Source organism: Momordica charantia, assembly GCF_013281855.1.
Source record: "Momordica charantia cultivar OHB3-1 chromosome 9 unlocalized genomic scaffold, Mcharantia_2.0 BLBB01000009.1, whole genome shotgun sequence".
NCBI lineage: Eukaryota > Viridiplantae > Streptophyta > Magnoliopsida > Cucurbitales > Cucurbitaceae > Momordica > Momordica charantia.
The window spans coordinates 24,757,852-24,771,628 of record NW_028275167.1 but is presented as its reverse complement, the minus strand read 5'-3'; the positions used below and the strand labels follow the sequence as shown (position 1 = coordinate 24,771,628).

The 13,777-nt window shown below is 33.5% G+C and overlaps 2 protein-coding genes across 5 annotated transcripts; both read left to right on the top strand.

Annotated features, from left to right (window-relative positions):
• The first annotated feature begins 242 nt into the window (after window positions 1-242).
• On the top strand, window positions 243-3,623 carry LOC111015863 (S-adenosyl-L-methionine-dependent methyltransferases superfamily protein). Of its 2 annotated transcripts, none has more exons than XM_088117611.1 (8): window positions 243-802; window positions 920-1,069; window positions 1,274-1,544; window positions 1,665-1,775; window positions 1,863-2,034; window positions 2,158-2,412; window positions 2,737-2,853; window positions 3,287-3,501. In XM_088117611.1, coding segments are annotated over exons 1-8 (1,521 nt in total). In that variant the 5' UTR covers window positions 243-358; the 3' UTR covers window positions 3,288-3,501. The 2 variants fall into 2 exon arrangements, with proteins under 2 accessions (XP_087973737.1, XP_022146728.1); XM_022291036.2 differs by having other exon boundaries at window positions 245-802; window positions 2,737-2,931; window positions 3,287-3,623.
• Window positions 3,624-3,762: 139 nt separating this feature from the next.
• On the top strand, window positions 3,763-11,621 carry LOC111015955 (sister chromatid cohesion 1 protein 1-like). Of its 3 annotated transcripts, XM_088117609.1 has the most exons (21): window positions 3,763-4,306; window positions 6,316-6,384; window positions 6,469-6,527; window positions 6,627-6,671; window positions 6,770-6,789; window positions 6,892-6,968; window positions 7,725-7,848; window positions 8,169-8,247; window positions 8,340-8,418; window positions 8,501-8,613; window positions 8,951-9,063; window positions 9,151-9,297; window positions 9,386-9,551; window positions 9,630-9,712; window positions 9,798-9,984; window positions 10,077-10,155; window positions 10,255-10,391; window positions 10,495-10,579; window positions 10,701-10,813; window positions 11,095-11,200; window positions 11,281-11,621. In XM_088117609.1, exons 2-20 carry the CDS (start codon window positions 6,317-6,319, stop codon window positions 11,175-11,177), a joined length of 1,857 nt encoding a protein of 618 aa, XP_087973735.1. In that variant the 5' UTR covers window positions 3,763-4,306; window position 6,316; the 3' UTR covers window positions 11,178-11,200; window positions 11,281-11,621. The 3 variants fall into 3 exon arrangements, with proteins under 3 accessions (XP_087973735.1, XP_087973736.1, XP_022146858.2); XM_022291166.2 differs by lacking the exon at window positions 3,763-4,306 and having other exon boundaries at window positions 6,108-6,384; XM_088117610.1 differs by lacking the exons at window positions 3,763-4,306; window positions 10,495-10,579; window positions 11,095-11,200; window positions 11,281-11,621 and having other exon boundaries at window positions 6,102-6,384.
• The last annotated feature ends 2,156 nt before the right edge of the window (window positions 11,622-13,777 follow it).

The window sequence follows — 13,777 nt, the reverse complement described above, 5'->3', positions numbered from 1 at the left end:
AATCTCTAAGTAGACAAATAATATTCGAAGGAAAAAAATATATATATATATATATTTTTTTTAATATAGTCGGTGAGTTGGGTCGTGGAATTCGGCGGTGGGGACCACGACAAATCATTATACGACGTGGCGCGTTTCTATTCGCGGCGACGAAACACAAGGGCGCCCCTTGATACGAGCATTGTAGGATATAATATTTCCACTTTTTCAAGCTTCACTTTATAACGACATTTCGAATCCGATAAATAATTGCCGCGTCCTTCTCAGTTCTCTCTCTCTCTCATCTCCGTATCTCACTTCGTCTCTCTGAAGCCGATCCAATTCCCCTTCTCTCTCTCGAGCTCGCTCTGCTACAACAATGGCGATTTCACTCCAAAGTTTGTTTCAGGATCGAAAAATCCCCTTCATATTCACCCTCTCACTCCTCCTCCTCTGCTTCTTAATCCTCTTCTCCACCGATTCCTTTTCCCTTAACCCTCTCCTCCGTTACTCCTCTCTTCCGCGATCTCCTTCTAAACCCCTCTCTTCGTTTTCTCCGATTCCTTCTCCGATCCCCTCTTCTGCGTACCCTAGTTTTGCTTTCTCTTCTTCGGCGTTGAATTTCAGATGGAGGCTCTGTGGTGGCTCTGTGGCCGCCGATTACATTCCCTGTTTGGATAACTTCAAGGCCATTAAGGATTTGAAGTCGAGAAAGCACATGGAGCACCGCGAACGACATTGCCCTAGTCCAAGTCCGCGCTGTTTGGTTCCGCTTCCGATGGGATATAAAGTGCCGGTTCCCTGGCCCAAGAGTAGGGACATGGTGAGCTTGATTCTTTGCCAAGGTTTGTTGATAATCTTGTTTTTGGCGAGGTTTATGTTCCTCTTGTTGGAAAGTGGTGATGATTGTTGATTATGTTGGAAACCCTATTTTTTGTAGATTTGGTACGATAATGTTCCTCATCCGAAGCTTGTTGAATACAAGAAAGACCAACATTGGGTAGTTAAATCAGGCGATTATCTTAGCTTTCCTGGAGGTGGTACTCAGTTTAAGGATGGAGTTGATCGCTACATTGACTTCATCCAGAAGGTGATTTTTCTTATTTATTTTTATAAATGTTTATCTTATTGCTTAATTGGCTGATATGGCAGATTGTTGTAAGCAAACGTTTGGATAATTTTTACTCAGCAGAACAGTAAACGCATTCATATTATAGTTTAGGATACTGCATTTTAGCAATCATGACCATAAATATAAGTTTGATTTTATGCTATCTGACTGAATTTGGAACAGACTTTACCAAATATTAAATGGGGGGAGAACATCAGAGTTATTCTAGATGTTGGTTGTGGTGTTGCTAGCTTCGGTGGCTATTTATTGCAGAAGAATGTTCTTGCCATGTCATTTGCCCCAAAGGATGAACATGAAGCACAGATTCAATTTGCCTTAGAACGGGGTATTCCCGCTACTCTTTCGGTCATTGGAACACAAAGGTTGACATTTCCGGACAATGCTTATGATTTGATACATTGTGCACGTTGCAGGGTCCACTGGGATGCAGATGGTAATATTTGTTTATCCTCCCCTAATTTCTAGCTGAATGCACTTCTGTCATTGATAGTAACCAACTGATTTCTTATGGATAGCTTGACCTTGTTATGGCCATTTTGGTAAAAAATTGTAGGTGGAAAACCATTATTAGAGCTCAACAGGATTCTCAGGCCTGGAGGATATTTCATATGGTCAGCTACACCGGTTTATCGTGATGATGAAAGGGACAAGAATGTCTGGAATGGTTTGTTTTCTTTAACAATATCCGTATTTTAGTTTCACATAATTTGTAGTTGACATTGTTAAGATGGTTTGTATTGATAACTTGCAGCGATGGTGTTGCTAACGAAGTCAATGTGCTGGAAGGTCGTGCAGAAGACATCTGATTCATCTGGGGTTGGGCTTGTAATATATCAGAAGCCCATCACAGCTGCTTGCTATGAAGAACGTAGACAAAATGATCCTCCTATATGTGATCAGAATAACAAGAGAAATAATTCTTGGTATTTCTTGGAGATTCTTCTCCCTTATATCTACCTTTTTGTTTTGGCAGCAATAGGATGATATAATGATATCATAGTTAAATTTATCGAATTCATGTTTATTTTGTTTCTATATGTCGATAGGTATGTGCCGTTGGCTAGATGTATTTCCCAGCTTCCAGTTGATAGCAATGGCAACTTATATAATTGGCCCTCGCCGTGGCCACAGAGACTGACTAGCAAACCTCCTAGCTTGTCTCTTGAATCAAATGTAGAGGAGAAATTCTTGGAGGATACTAAACATTGGTCTGCTGTTGTGTCTGATGTTTATCGGGATAACATCGGCATAGACTGGTCGAGCATCCGAAATGTGCTGGATATGAACGCTGGCTATGGAGGGTAAAGCATATACAAATAATGAATATAAGCATCAAGTTCCTCATTATGATCTGTGGTTTCCTTATCTTGCTCTTTTTAAGTCTTTTTTATATTATGGCAGACCCTTTTAAGATGCTGTTGTCCAGTTAATCAAGTGTTGATCCTAGTTTAGCATTTTTATTTTTGGATTCTAATGTGGAAAAAAAACTCTGTTCGATTTGGAATAGATGGAATAATTAGACTGTTCAACTCAGATCAAATTCTATCATTTAGTTTGTTCTTCTTGTTTTTTCTTTAATAAGTTAAAATACCTACTCTCACTTTTAAGAATTCCTTAATTTTCAGGTTTGCAGCTGCATTGATTGATCGACCACTTTGGGTCATGAATGTCGTCCCCATAGACGTACCCGATACTTTGTCCATCATTTTCGATAGAGGATTGATCGGTCTCTACCATGACTGGTGCGAGTCCTTAAACACCTACCCTCGAACCTACGATCTTCTACATTCCAGCTTTCTATTCTCATTTCTTAAAGGAAGGTATGCCATTGACATCAAATGTTGACTCATAATTCATAACATCTACTAAATTATTGCTAATCCCATCCGATAGGTTATAGTATATCTGATCTTTTATATATGTTCTTAACATACTCCCCCTGTGGATCTGAAAATTAACATGAGACCTAACAAGTGGATTATCATATGAAATAGAAAGTTCGAACTTAAGACCTCCGAACAATGCAAAAGCTCAAGTTGATAGGCTAGAATATATTCAATATTTTATACCTATTCTTAGCAACCTCTGATACATTGTTATGAGTACTCTCTCCACTTTACGTTGTTAGCCGAGTTTTGTGTTTCTAAGTCTCAACGACTTTTCCTATCTTGCAAGATGCGACGTCGTGGCTACAGTTGTGGAGATGGACAGAATACTGAGGCCAGGCGGATATGTTTTGATTCAGGACAGCATGGAGGTAATAAAAGAGCTTGGTCCCATGTTTCATTCACTTCACTGGTCCATTTCTGTTTATCAGGACCAGTTTCTTGTTGGAAAAAAGGGATTCTGGCGGCCATGAACCCCAAGTGAAACCAGGTTCTTTTGATAAATTTTAATTCTTTGCCGTATAGAGTTTTCTCTTAGTCTTTTTTTTCCCACATTTTACTCATTTTCAATTGTAGAAGAAATACGTATAACAAATAATAGAGGCATTGTATCTGAGGTTAATATCTGGGAGTATGTTATTATATAGCCATGGATTCTTTTTTTCCTTTTTCAGAAAAAAAGATGCTACCTCCCTATGAGTGCTCAATACTTTTCGGAAATGTTACATATATGTTATGTTTAAATGTGTATTTATAATCTCTTAAAATATAACGATGATTAGGTTGTTTGAGTTCATGAAAATTTTGGTTGGAAAACGATTTTTAGGTATGAAATATGGACGAGTGAATTAAGTCGAGATATTCAATTCGAGGATAAATATAGTTCAATTGTTTGGGCGACTCTCAATTGTAGATATGAGTCCTTTTAGTTGGTTGCTTGAGTAACATGCCACTTGAGTTGCCGTGGGATGGTTGTATGGTGTGTTGTGGTGAGGCATGCATTTGAATTTCCTATTAAACCTATGGTCATTCGGCTCGGTGCCCTAAGAATATTGAATGATTGATGTATTTAATAATCAAAGCGAGCACAGCTCATCGGTAATTGACATATATTTCCAACCATGAGCTTGTGATTTCGATTCCCTGCTACGAAAAAAAACTCAACTAGGATTATTGTGTAGAACATAATAGATAGGTATGTTTTTTTTTATTATTATTTTCAGGACAATTGCCGATTCGATTGCCAAATAATCAATTTCAAGGTAGATAGTCATCGTGGGATTTGAACCCACTTTCTCTAAATCAATAGGTAAGGAGATTTGAACTCGTGCTTTTTCTAATAATATAATATATAGGTTTCTTAGTGTATTTCAAATTAATATCAGTATTGTATGATGCATTCAAAGAATATGAATTAATCTTGAAAATTAATATATAATTTCAAGAAGTATGTACATATTATATTTATAACCCAATTTGAGTTTAAAATAAATACAAATTTAGCAGGTTATTTGGAATCTGCTTTAGCATAATAATTTTGAAAAAATTGTAACATCATGTTGGATACTTTATAAATATTACAGTTTTTTTTTTCTTGAGTTCATAAATGTTTATAGTTTTTAAAGGATCATCAACTTCAGTATAATTTTTTTTCATTAAAGAAGAAAATATACATTATCAAGAAAAACAAGCAAAAACAGTTGGGGAGATAATCGAACTAACAGAATTATCCAATCAATTCAACTCAAGTCTGCATAATCTGTAATCAAGATCGCCAAAATTAAATTGATGTTTTCAATTTTCAATTTATGATACTAAATTTATTAATCAAACGTTCTAAATTGAATTAGCTCAATCAAGTTTTTCTATTTCGGATCCTACTATTATAAAAGACAAATATATATATATTTATTTATTTATTTATTTATTTATTTGAGTGAAGATTTGACCGTCGGAACATATATAGTAATATATACTTTAATCAATTGAGCTAAAATATAAATAAGTTCGTATAAAATGAATGGAAATTTTGAATTATTCATTTGATTAGATTAAAATACATATTACGGTCTACTTTTGTACGAGTAACAATTCAGTCTTAAACTACATGTAATGACTAGTCATGTAGTTTAAAATGTATAACGATTGAATCTTAATCTATTTAGTTTAAAACTTTCAATGATTTATGGTATTTTGGGATTCCATTTTGCCATTTTCCAAACATGCCCTAATGTTTTACAAAAATGTTCTAAGTGGTTTTAAAAAATGGTAGAATTAAGGCACTCCCAAACATGCCTTATTGTCTACCATGAAAAATCTTATTAAAGCATAATGTGATTTTTAACTTTAAAGGCCAAATGCATTTTTAAACTAAGTGTACCAAATTATTTTATACTAAAAATTGCTAAGGAACTAAACGATTACATAAATTTAAACTACAAAAGAGTAAATAATTGTAATACTAAAATTAAAGAATTATACAATTTAACTACATATAAAAAGTTGATAAACTAAAGCTTAGTTTGAGATTACAGTAACCTCTTAAATAATTGCTATCAACAGTTGTAATATAAACAAAATTAGTGTTTGATTAAGTAATAGTATGCTATTGTGATTTAGCCACAAATATGTATAAAGTTGTATTGATATTTAATTTAATTTAAAAAAAAACATTATTTTAAAATTTTACAAGTGAATTAAAATTACCCACAGTTTCAGCTTAACATGAATGTTTGTTTTAATATTTGAGAGTCAGTGTAAAATGTAAATTAGTAATTAGTAAAGTAAATAAAAGAGGTAGCAGGGAAATTGCGGTGCCTTCTGGGTAAGTTTATTGGCGTCGGCTTAGGCCTCGTCCGCGCACATAGCTCACTGGCAATGGCAATGGCGGCAGAGTTAGTTATTACTTATTAGACGAACCCAACAGATTCGAACTCCATTGCCATTGCCATTGCACTTCCTTCATCTTTCTCCTCCATTTTCCTTCTTCTTCTTCTCTTCTCCGGCTATCTGCTTCATCCACAATGTTCTACTCTCATCAGCTTCTCGCACGAAAGGCTCCTCTAGGCCAAATCTGGTAAGCTCGTTTTTCAATCTCAATCAGCTTCGATCGGTGCTGTCTTTCTTAAACTTTGCAATTGGTTTTCGGTGTTTCCTGTTCCGATTACTTCACAGGAGATATGGATATATACTTGATTTACATTTATCACAGTCCGTTTCCTCCTGAATCGATAGCTTTCGATGAACTTCTGTGTTTTTCGCAAGTTGAGATCATCAACTGTATTCTGCCATTTTCTGTATCTCTTCTATTTTATATAGGATGGCTGCTACAATGCACGCGAAGATCAATCGGAGAAAGCTCGACAAGCTGAACATAATCAAAATTTGGTAATCCAAAATAAAACTAAGCTAAGTTTCTTCTTCAATCGGTAAATGCTAGTTTAGTTTTGAAATTCCTGCGGGATTTTGCAGCGAGGAGATTTTGAATCCTTCAGTTCCGATGGCTCTCAGACTCTTGGGGATTCTCATGGGTAATCGTTTCTCAATCTCTTTGAATTTTCCAGATCTTTGACGCTCTGTTTCATCTCGGTAACAGTGTAGTAGTATCTCTGTTCTTCATTTTTTCTCAGGCGGTGTTGTCATTGTCTATGAACGAAAAGTTAAAATCCTTTACGGTAACCTTCTAGTCACTTCTAATGAAGGAATATAATGTTTTAGAGTTCAAACGCGGTATCTGAAGGATTGTGTAATTTGTTTTCCTGTTTCATCACAGAGGATGTAACTCGCCTTCTGGTAATTACTCGACTCTTTAGAGTTCTAACAACAGAGTACCGTTTTTTTTTTTTATCTTCTTCAAGAGATTGTGTTGTTTAGCTTCGTTTTCCGTTTTCTCAGGTTGAGTTAAACGAAGCGTGGAAGGTGAAAGCAGCTCCAGAGCCCACTGTCATTCCCAAAGGAAAATCTCTGGCTAAGTCCGTCGCCCCTTTCCTTCTTTTTAGACTCAGCAATGGATGAGCATTTAATTAACTATTTATTTCCAAAAGGAATGCGTGTGCGTTGTGGCTATTAATAGCTTGAATAAGAAGGTGATTTCGGCTATGAAATTTTTTGGGTTGCGATTTTTCATAGGTCCATAGTGCAATAAGCTTTGATGATTTTGACTCTTGGCAACGATTTTAATACGTCCATAGTCCAAATTGAAAATGATTTGAATCCGAGTTAAGAAGCTGATTTTGACACTAAATTTGTTTGGTTATGTTTCCATATCTCTCCGGTAAAAAAAATATGGGTATTCACGGGTTGGGTTGTATAGGAAATGTCCCAATGTTTTCGAGTTGGGTTGAATTGTCTGGTTGTGTTTCTAATTTTTAATTATCGTAGCGACGGGAGTTCGGATTAAAACTAAATGGACGAATGAGATTGAAATACAAAATGGGAGAATATAAGATAAAAATGCTAGGATTATTAGAACTAAATGAACGGTTGATATTGTGTATGTATATATATATATATTCGATTCGGGTTAGATTGACCCGATTTTTGAACCCAATATTCAACCCGAAAATCACAACCCAACCCAACTTGAGGCTTCATCTAACCCAATTGGATTGGGTTAGTCGGGTTGTTAGGTTTTTTTTAACACCCCTAGTAAAAAATAAGTTAAGAAAGTTTCTCTACTGTGGATTTAATTGGTTATGATTTACATATGTCCAACCAAATATACTCAGGAAGGAGGCTATCACTCGGCCTAAGAAGGATCCGAAAGAAGTGGGAGACCATGAGACACAGTCCATTAACTTCTCCCACAACACCTCTCCCATGAGGTTCCAACAAACCGCTTTTTTTACTATGGTAAGCCTTTCAACAGAACGCCCTTTTTGGGTTTAGCAGTCTACAGAAATTTAGTAGTTCCCATTTAGGTTTATGCGTCGTGCTAGTCCACTGTACTTGAAAAGTGGAATTGGGAGATCTCAATCCTAATAAGTGACGCTGCGATTAGTTTATGAGAAAGATTTTCAGTATAGAATAGAACCGTTGCGCATTGGCTTAGAAGGAACTGATTTGTTTTGGTGATTAAACAAATTATAGGAGCTTGGTAGTTCTGTTGTTAACAATTCCTATTTCTTGAACAATTACCAATTATTGATTGATAGAGTTTTCTGTGTTTGCAGCGGCTTGACAGTGTGGATATTGGACAATATATCAACGACAAAACAGGGGAAGATGATCCGTCACAACAGCTCCATCAAAGTTTTATTCTGTCGCTTGAACTCATTATCGCTTATTTTCTGAATTTATAATGCGTTCTACCTACTAATGATTTTGGTTGATCTCTTGCTCAGCTGATGCTGAAAATATAACCTTACTCGAGCGTTTTGATATGTATCAATCAAATACAAATACATTCAATCAGTTTGAAAGGTGAATTACTTACCAGCATACATATAACTTTAAATCTCTCTGCCAAAAGAAACTGCATCACTTTCTTGTGCTGGATTTGCAGATTTGATATTGAAGAGGATGAGGAAACACATCTGAATTTTGCTTTTGGAGAACAAACACAAATTCCAGATACTTCAAGACCTTCCCCTCCTCCTCAAGACATGCACCGAGAAGGTAAGATACATTTTCATGACTTAGTTCTGAAGAGAATAGCCCCTACTCTTTTTCTCTCACTTTCTCAATATCTTCTTCTTTCCATTTCTTTTAGACTGTTTTGAATCTACTATATTTTCACTTGATGAAAATTAAATAGACTGATTGATGGAAACTTAGTGCTTAGAAGCCTCTCGCTAAAAAGAGATTACTCTTCATTATTTATTTATTTAATTTTTAAGAATTACTATGACTCATCTCAATTCAATTTAACTTGCTACTACATTCCAAAATGACTTTTATGTTTGAATGACAATTTTAGAAGGAATTTCACGTTGTTATGTATTCTTACCTTTAGGACCTCCTGATGCTGAAATCCAAGATCCACATTTTCATGATGTTGAAATCCCAGAGCAACATCTTGAACGCAATGTCATTCAACAAACCTACGAGTCCAAGGAACTTAGACATGTATTCTACTAGTATAATTTATGAATAATACAATAATTACACAATACAGACTTAACCAGACAATAAAGTGTATCAATTCCACATCAGGTGCAGCAGGCGGCAATAAGAAGGAAAACAAAAAGAACAGCAGCGTCTCACATGGACTATGAACAGACCATCATTCCTGGACACATATACCAATCTTGGCTTCAAGATGTGTCGGATCTAAACTCTGGAAGGGGAAGGAAGAGAAAGGTTACTTCTCAATTTATTTGATCTTCATTGGTAGATTTATGTAAAGAGTACACTTCTAATTGTTCAATTTCATGTTCTTGTGTGGCAGCGAACAAGTGCAATGTCCTCTATTAAGATAAGTGTTCTCATGGACCTTCCACCTGTGGTGTTAAGTGGTAACTTATTCACAGATGGAGGTAGAGAAGTCTATTATCCAGCTCCTCTGCTACAATTATGGATGAAAAGTATTCGACACCCCCATGACTCATCTTCTGGTCGGTGTACCACACAAATTATATTTTCATTTATAGTATTTGGGGGAAAATGTAAATTTGGGCATTTGTCTTTTGTAGGAAGGGACTCGGCACCCCAACCTCCTGAGCCATCATTGTCTTCACGGCCAGAGAGTGTAAACTTTCCAGATGATATTGATTTTGTAAGCCATTAATACCAATTTCTACATATTTATTTTCAGTGCTGGACGAATACAATTCTCTCTTACTTAAATGTGAATTATGAAGCCTTTTGAAGGTTACCACAGTGGAGTTGGTTCTCAATCATTTGGAGCTTCCATAGAGAAGCTAAGGACAGAACCAATCAACGGTGATATCCAAGTTGACATCGTTCCAGAAGAACTCAGATCCAACTTCATGGATAACCTTATGGGGCTGGCCGAAAGAAATCAGGTGGTTACACCTAGAAATTCGGGTCAGTATTTCTTCATCTCAGCTTAAAATGTCAAATATTGCATTCCATCTCTGTTGGTTTGTTTAAAAAATTATTGTCATCTGAATAAATAGGAAATGGAGTCAGATCAGTTCCAAGCTCAGCATCTGAACATGGTGTCTTCTCATATAATTCAGAGACCAATTTTGTACGGTTAGTAGTTCATAAACTTCTAGGAATTCTCTTTTGAATCCAAAATAAGAATTTGCTATGCATTTACAACACCGTGATTGAAGTATTAACGGTGAATAGATCCAACAAGAAAAGGCCGTACTCTTCGTCGAGACAAAGTAGTGGGGGTCTAGAATCTGTAGCAGAGGAGCATCAATGGCATCCACATCACTCTGATACAAATTTCAAGTTAGCAGGGTTGTCTGAAAATGATCCAGGTAAGTAAAACACATGTCTTTTTGTGGCCTAAACCATCGCTTAGGACTCATTTCTCTATCTAGTTGAAATGTACACATTATAATTGATAATTTGATTTCACAGACTTATTAGTAGAAACAGCACCCACACAAACTCAACCAGCCATCAAGAATTCTGGTTTTGACAAGATAACCGATTCCATTCGATTGTAACTCTCCTTTTGTTTTCTTTTCCCTATTCTTTTTGATCTGAAGTGTGTTTTTTAATTGTTTGATCATTGATTACTAACAATCTAATCCTTCTCCTTGTTGACGATTTGAATGCTAAAGGCAGATGAAGGCACACTTTGATACGCCAGGGGCCGCACCAGAGGAATCTTTGAATCACTTGGCTGCAGGAATGAACCGCAAAGCAGCTGCCATTCTCTTCTATCAGACTTGCGGTATCTTTTCTTTTTCTCCACTCTCCTTCTGCTGTGCTGTTCTTCTAATTTGTAAAAAGTCTCAAAAGTATTTTTGGTCCTTGTTGCATTTTTAATTTGTATTCCTATGTGATTCTCTTTCAATGTTTTTAATTGGTACCAAAATCAAAGTTTTGTAATTACATCAACCAAACCAAAATAGCGTTTAAACCACATCTTTTTTAGAAATTTAAATGAATTGAAATTAATATTAAACTAAAGAATAAATTAGTAAATGAAGCTGTTGCTTGTTTCTCATCTAGTTCTAGCTTCAGGGGATTTCTTGAAAGTCAACCAAGAAGTTCCATTTGGCGATATCTTCATCTCGAGAGGAAAAAAAATGTAACAGCCAATAACCACGGGAATGAGGTTAGCATCTAAAACTTTTTTTGCCTTTTTTCTTGAGTTGAACTAGTGAGAATTCAAATCTTCAATTTTTTTTTTTTCAGGTACATGCTTTAACCAGTTGAGTTAGTTCAGGTCGACATCTGAAACTTACTAAAACCTCCAGTTGAGTTATCTCAAATCGACATCTGAAACTTACTAAAACCTGCCGCGCACACATATATATACTGCCCAATCTTCCATGAGCTTAATATAATTCTTACTAAAATAGCATTTTATTTTCCATCTGGGTTTAGAACAAAGAATTATAGTCTAGCCTTAAATTTGAGAAATGAAAAGAGTAGATTATGATTTAAGTGGCAGAAACAACAGTACCAATTGTGACTATACAATATTCATTAACCATTACTCCAATCAAATATTCTCACTGCTTTGTTTCTTGTTACTAAGTCTACGGTGACTTACGGGTGATTTTTTTTTAATAATGTCTTTAAAATTTTTTCAAAAATATATTCTCCACGAACTATTTCCAAAAATAATGTATCAAAATAGTTTGTCAGTCTACCTGATGATGTGTCTCTTGGAGAAACCACGTGCACAACTGGATTTTGTTTTTACTAAATCTTAATATGTGAAGAGACGATCATCCCTGTATTTTTTTTTTTAAATAAATGTTAAATTAAAAAATCTAACGAAATCTTAACAAACCAATTATTAAGAAATTTATTTTTTAAAAGAAACGTTAAATTAAATTTAACTAAAAAAATCTTAAAAGAAATGGATTATGAAAAAATCGATTAAAATAACAAACCTTAAATTAAATTTAACTAAAAAAATTTAACAAAATCTTAAAAACCGACTAATAAAAAAAATCAATTTATCTAATTGTTATTAAAGATTTTAAATTAAAAAAAATTAAATCTATCTTGGATTCTAGTAAAATGTATGCTTATTCCATTCTCTGCAACTTAATAAAGTGTTGAGTCAATTTATGGAAAGATATCATTTGATTTAATTTATTTTATGATAGATTTAATTTATATCTTGAATACGTGATTAGTTAAATTGATTTATTTTAAGACTTTGCTAATTTTTTAATTTAATTTAATTTAAAGTTTGTTTAAAAAGTAGATTTCTGAACAAAATTGTCATTTGGAAAAAGTTTTAAAAGCAACATTATTAAAAAAAATGTCCTGAATTACCCTTGTTGCTGTCAATCCTAATATTCCTAGTTTATATTATTCTATTTATACTTAGATTAAGCAAACCCTTTTCAAGTTTATTTACATAACAACTTGTTTTTTAAGACTCTTGGATAACATTTTCGTTTTTATTATTTGTTTTTAAAAATTACTAATTTCTTTATTTTTGTCCTTTAACGTTTAGAAGAACACTAAAATTTTTCTAGCTTATAATTACTATTTCTATCTACTTATTTCTTTATTTTCTTATCCATTTTAAAAAATATTTTCAAATTTTAAGTTTAATTTTAAAAGTTAAGCAAACAAATTTTAAGAGTCAAAGAGTCAATATAGTAATGAATATTACTATCTTGTCCTACCTGCAAGGGTATAGAATACTTAAACATTGGCCAATAAGAAATTTTCCATCCTAGAAAATCATTGGCCAAGAGATTCCAAAATGTGTTTCATAATGTTTCTAAAAATAGTTAATTTTTTAGTAATACCTTTAGAATAGGGGATTAAATCTCCAAGCTAACAGAGGTGTGAAACAAACAAAGTTAGCTAGAAATTTCTTTAAAAAAATTGTAACATTTTTATAGAAACATGATATTAAATACTTTTTCCCTATTTTTCTTTTTGTTTATATGGCAATAACTATTAAATTCAAATTTGTAACTTTACTTTAAAATAAAATAGATTTTTTAGGTATAAAATAAAATAGATCTATTAGTAATTATTATAATTATTTAATGGTATTGATTTTTAATAGAGAAAAAAGTATTGATTTTTTTTATTTAGTACAACATGTGGGGGTACGGATCGAACTCATAATCCTTTGATTTGAGATATATACTAATTATTACTAAGCTATGTTCGCTTTGACAGAAAAATTATTAAATTAATAATTCTTGAAATATAGAAACCTTGATACATATTCGGTGATTAATACTCCTTAAAATCATACTATATTTTCAAATATACTTTTAAATTAGATTACACCTCTCATCATATTTGGGTTTTTTTCAGGTTTCACTTTTCGTGGAATAAATTAAGGGCTCATTTGGTAAAGTTTATGCTTTTTTTTTTTAATTTTTTCTCTTTCGTTATTTTAGTAAATAAAATGGTAACCGTTGTTTGTTCCTTATTTTTCTCTTTTCTTTTTATTGAAAAAAATAGAAAATGTTTTGGTAAACATTTCTTATTTCCAGCTCTCTAAAATTTGAAATTAAAGAATAATTTTTATATGAAATTTTTTTTTAATTAAATATTCAAAATTTTTAGGTTAGATTTACTTTTTAAAATGTATCATGTATTTGTACTAAAAAAAGATTTATTATGCATTTTATAATTCAATGGTAACAAAATAATGTTTTTATTTATATATTAAAAAAATTATAAACATGAACCAAAATTTCAA

Excerpts from the sequence above, each read along its gene's own strand:
- LOC111015955 (XM_088117609.1), top strand. The coding sequence starts at position 6,317 with ATGGCTGCTACAATGCACGCGAAGATCAATCGGAGAAAGCTCGACAAG. Across the intron at positions 6,969-7,724 it reads AAAGGAAAATCTCTGGCTAA|GAAGGAGGCTATCACTCGGC; the intron begins GTCCGTCGCCCC and ends AAATATACTCAG. Across the intron at positions 10,814-11,094 it reads TCTCTTCTATCAGACTTGCG|TTCTAGCTTCAGGGGATTTC; the intron begins GTATCTTTTCTT and ends TTTCTCATCTAG.
- LOC111015863 (XM_022291036.2), top strand. The coding sequence starts at position 359 with ATGGCGATTTCACTCCAAAGTTTGTTTCAGGATCGAAAAATCCCCTTC. Across the intron at positions 1,070-1,273 it reads ACATTGACTTCATCCAGAAG|ACTTTACCAAATATTAAATG; the intron begins GTGATTTTTCTT and ends AATTTGGAACAG. Across the intron at positions 2,932-3,286 it reads TTCTCATTTCTTAAAGGAAG|ATGCGACGTCGTGGCTACAG; the intron begins GTATGCCATTGA and ends CTATCTTGCAAG.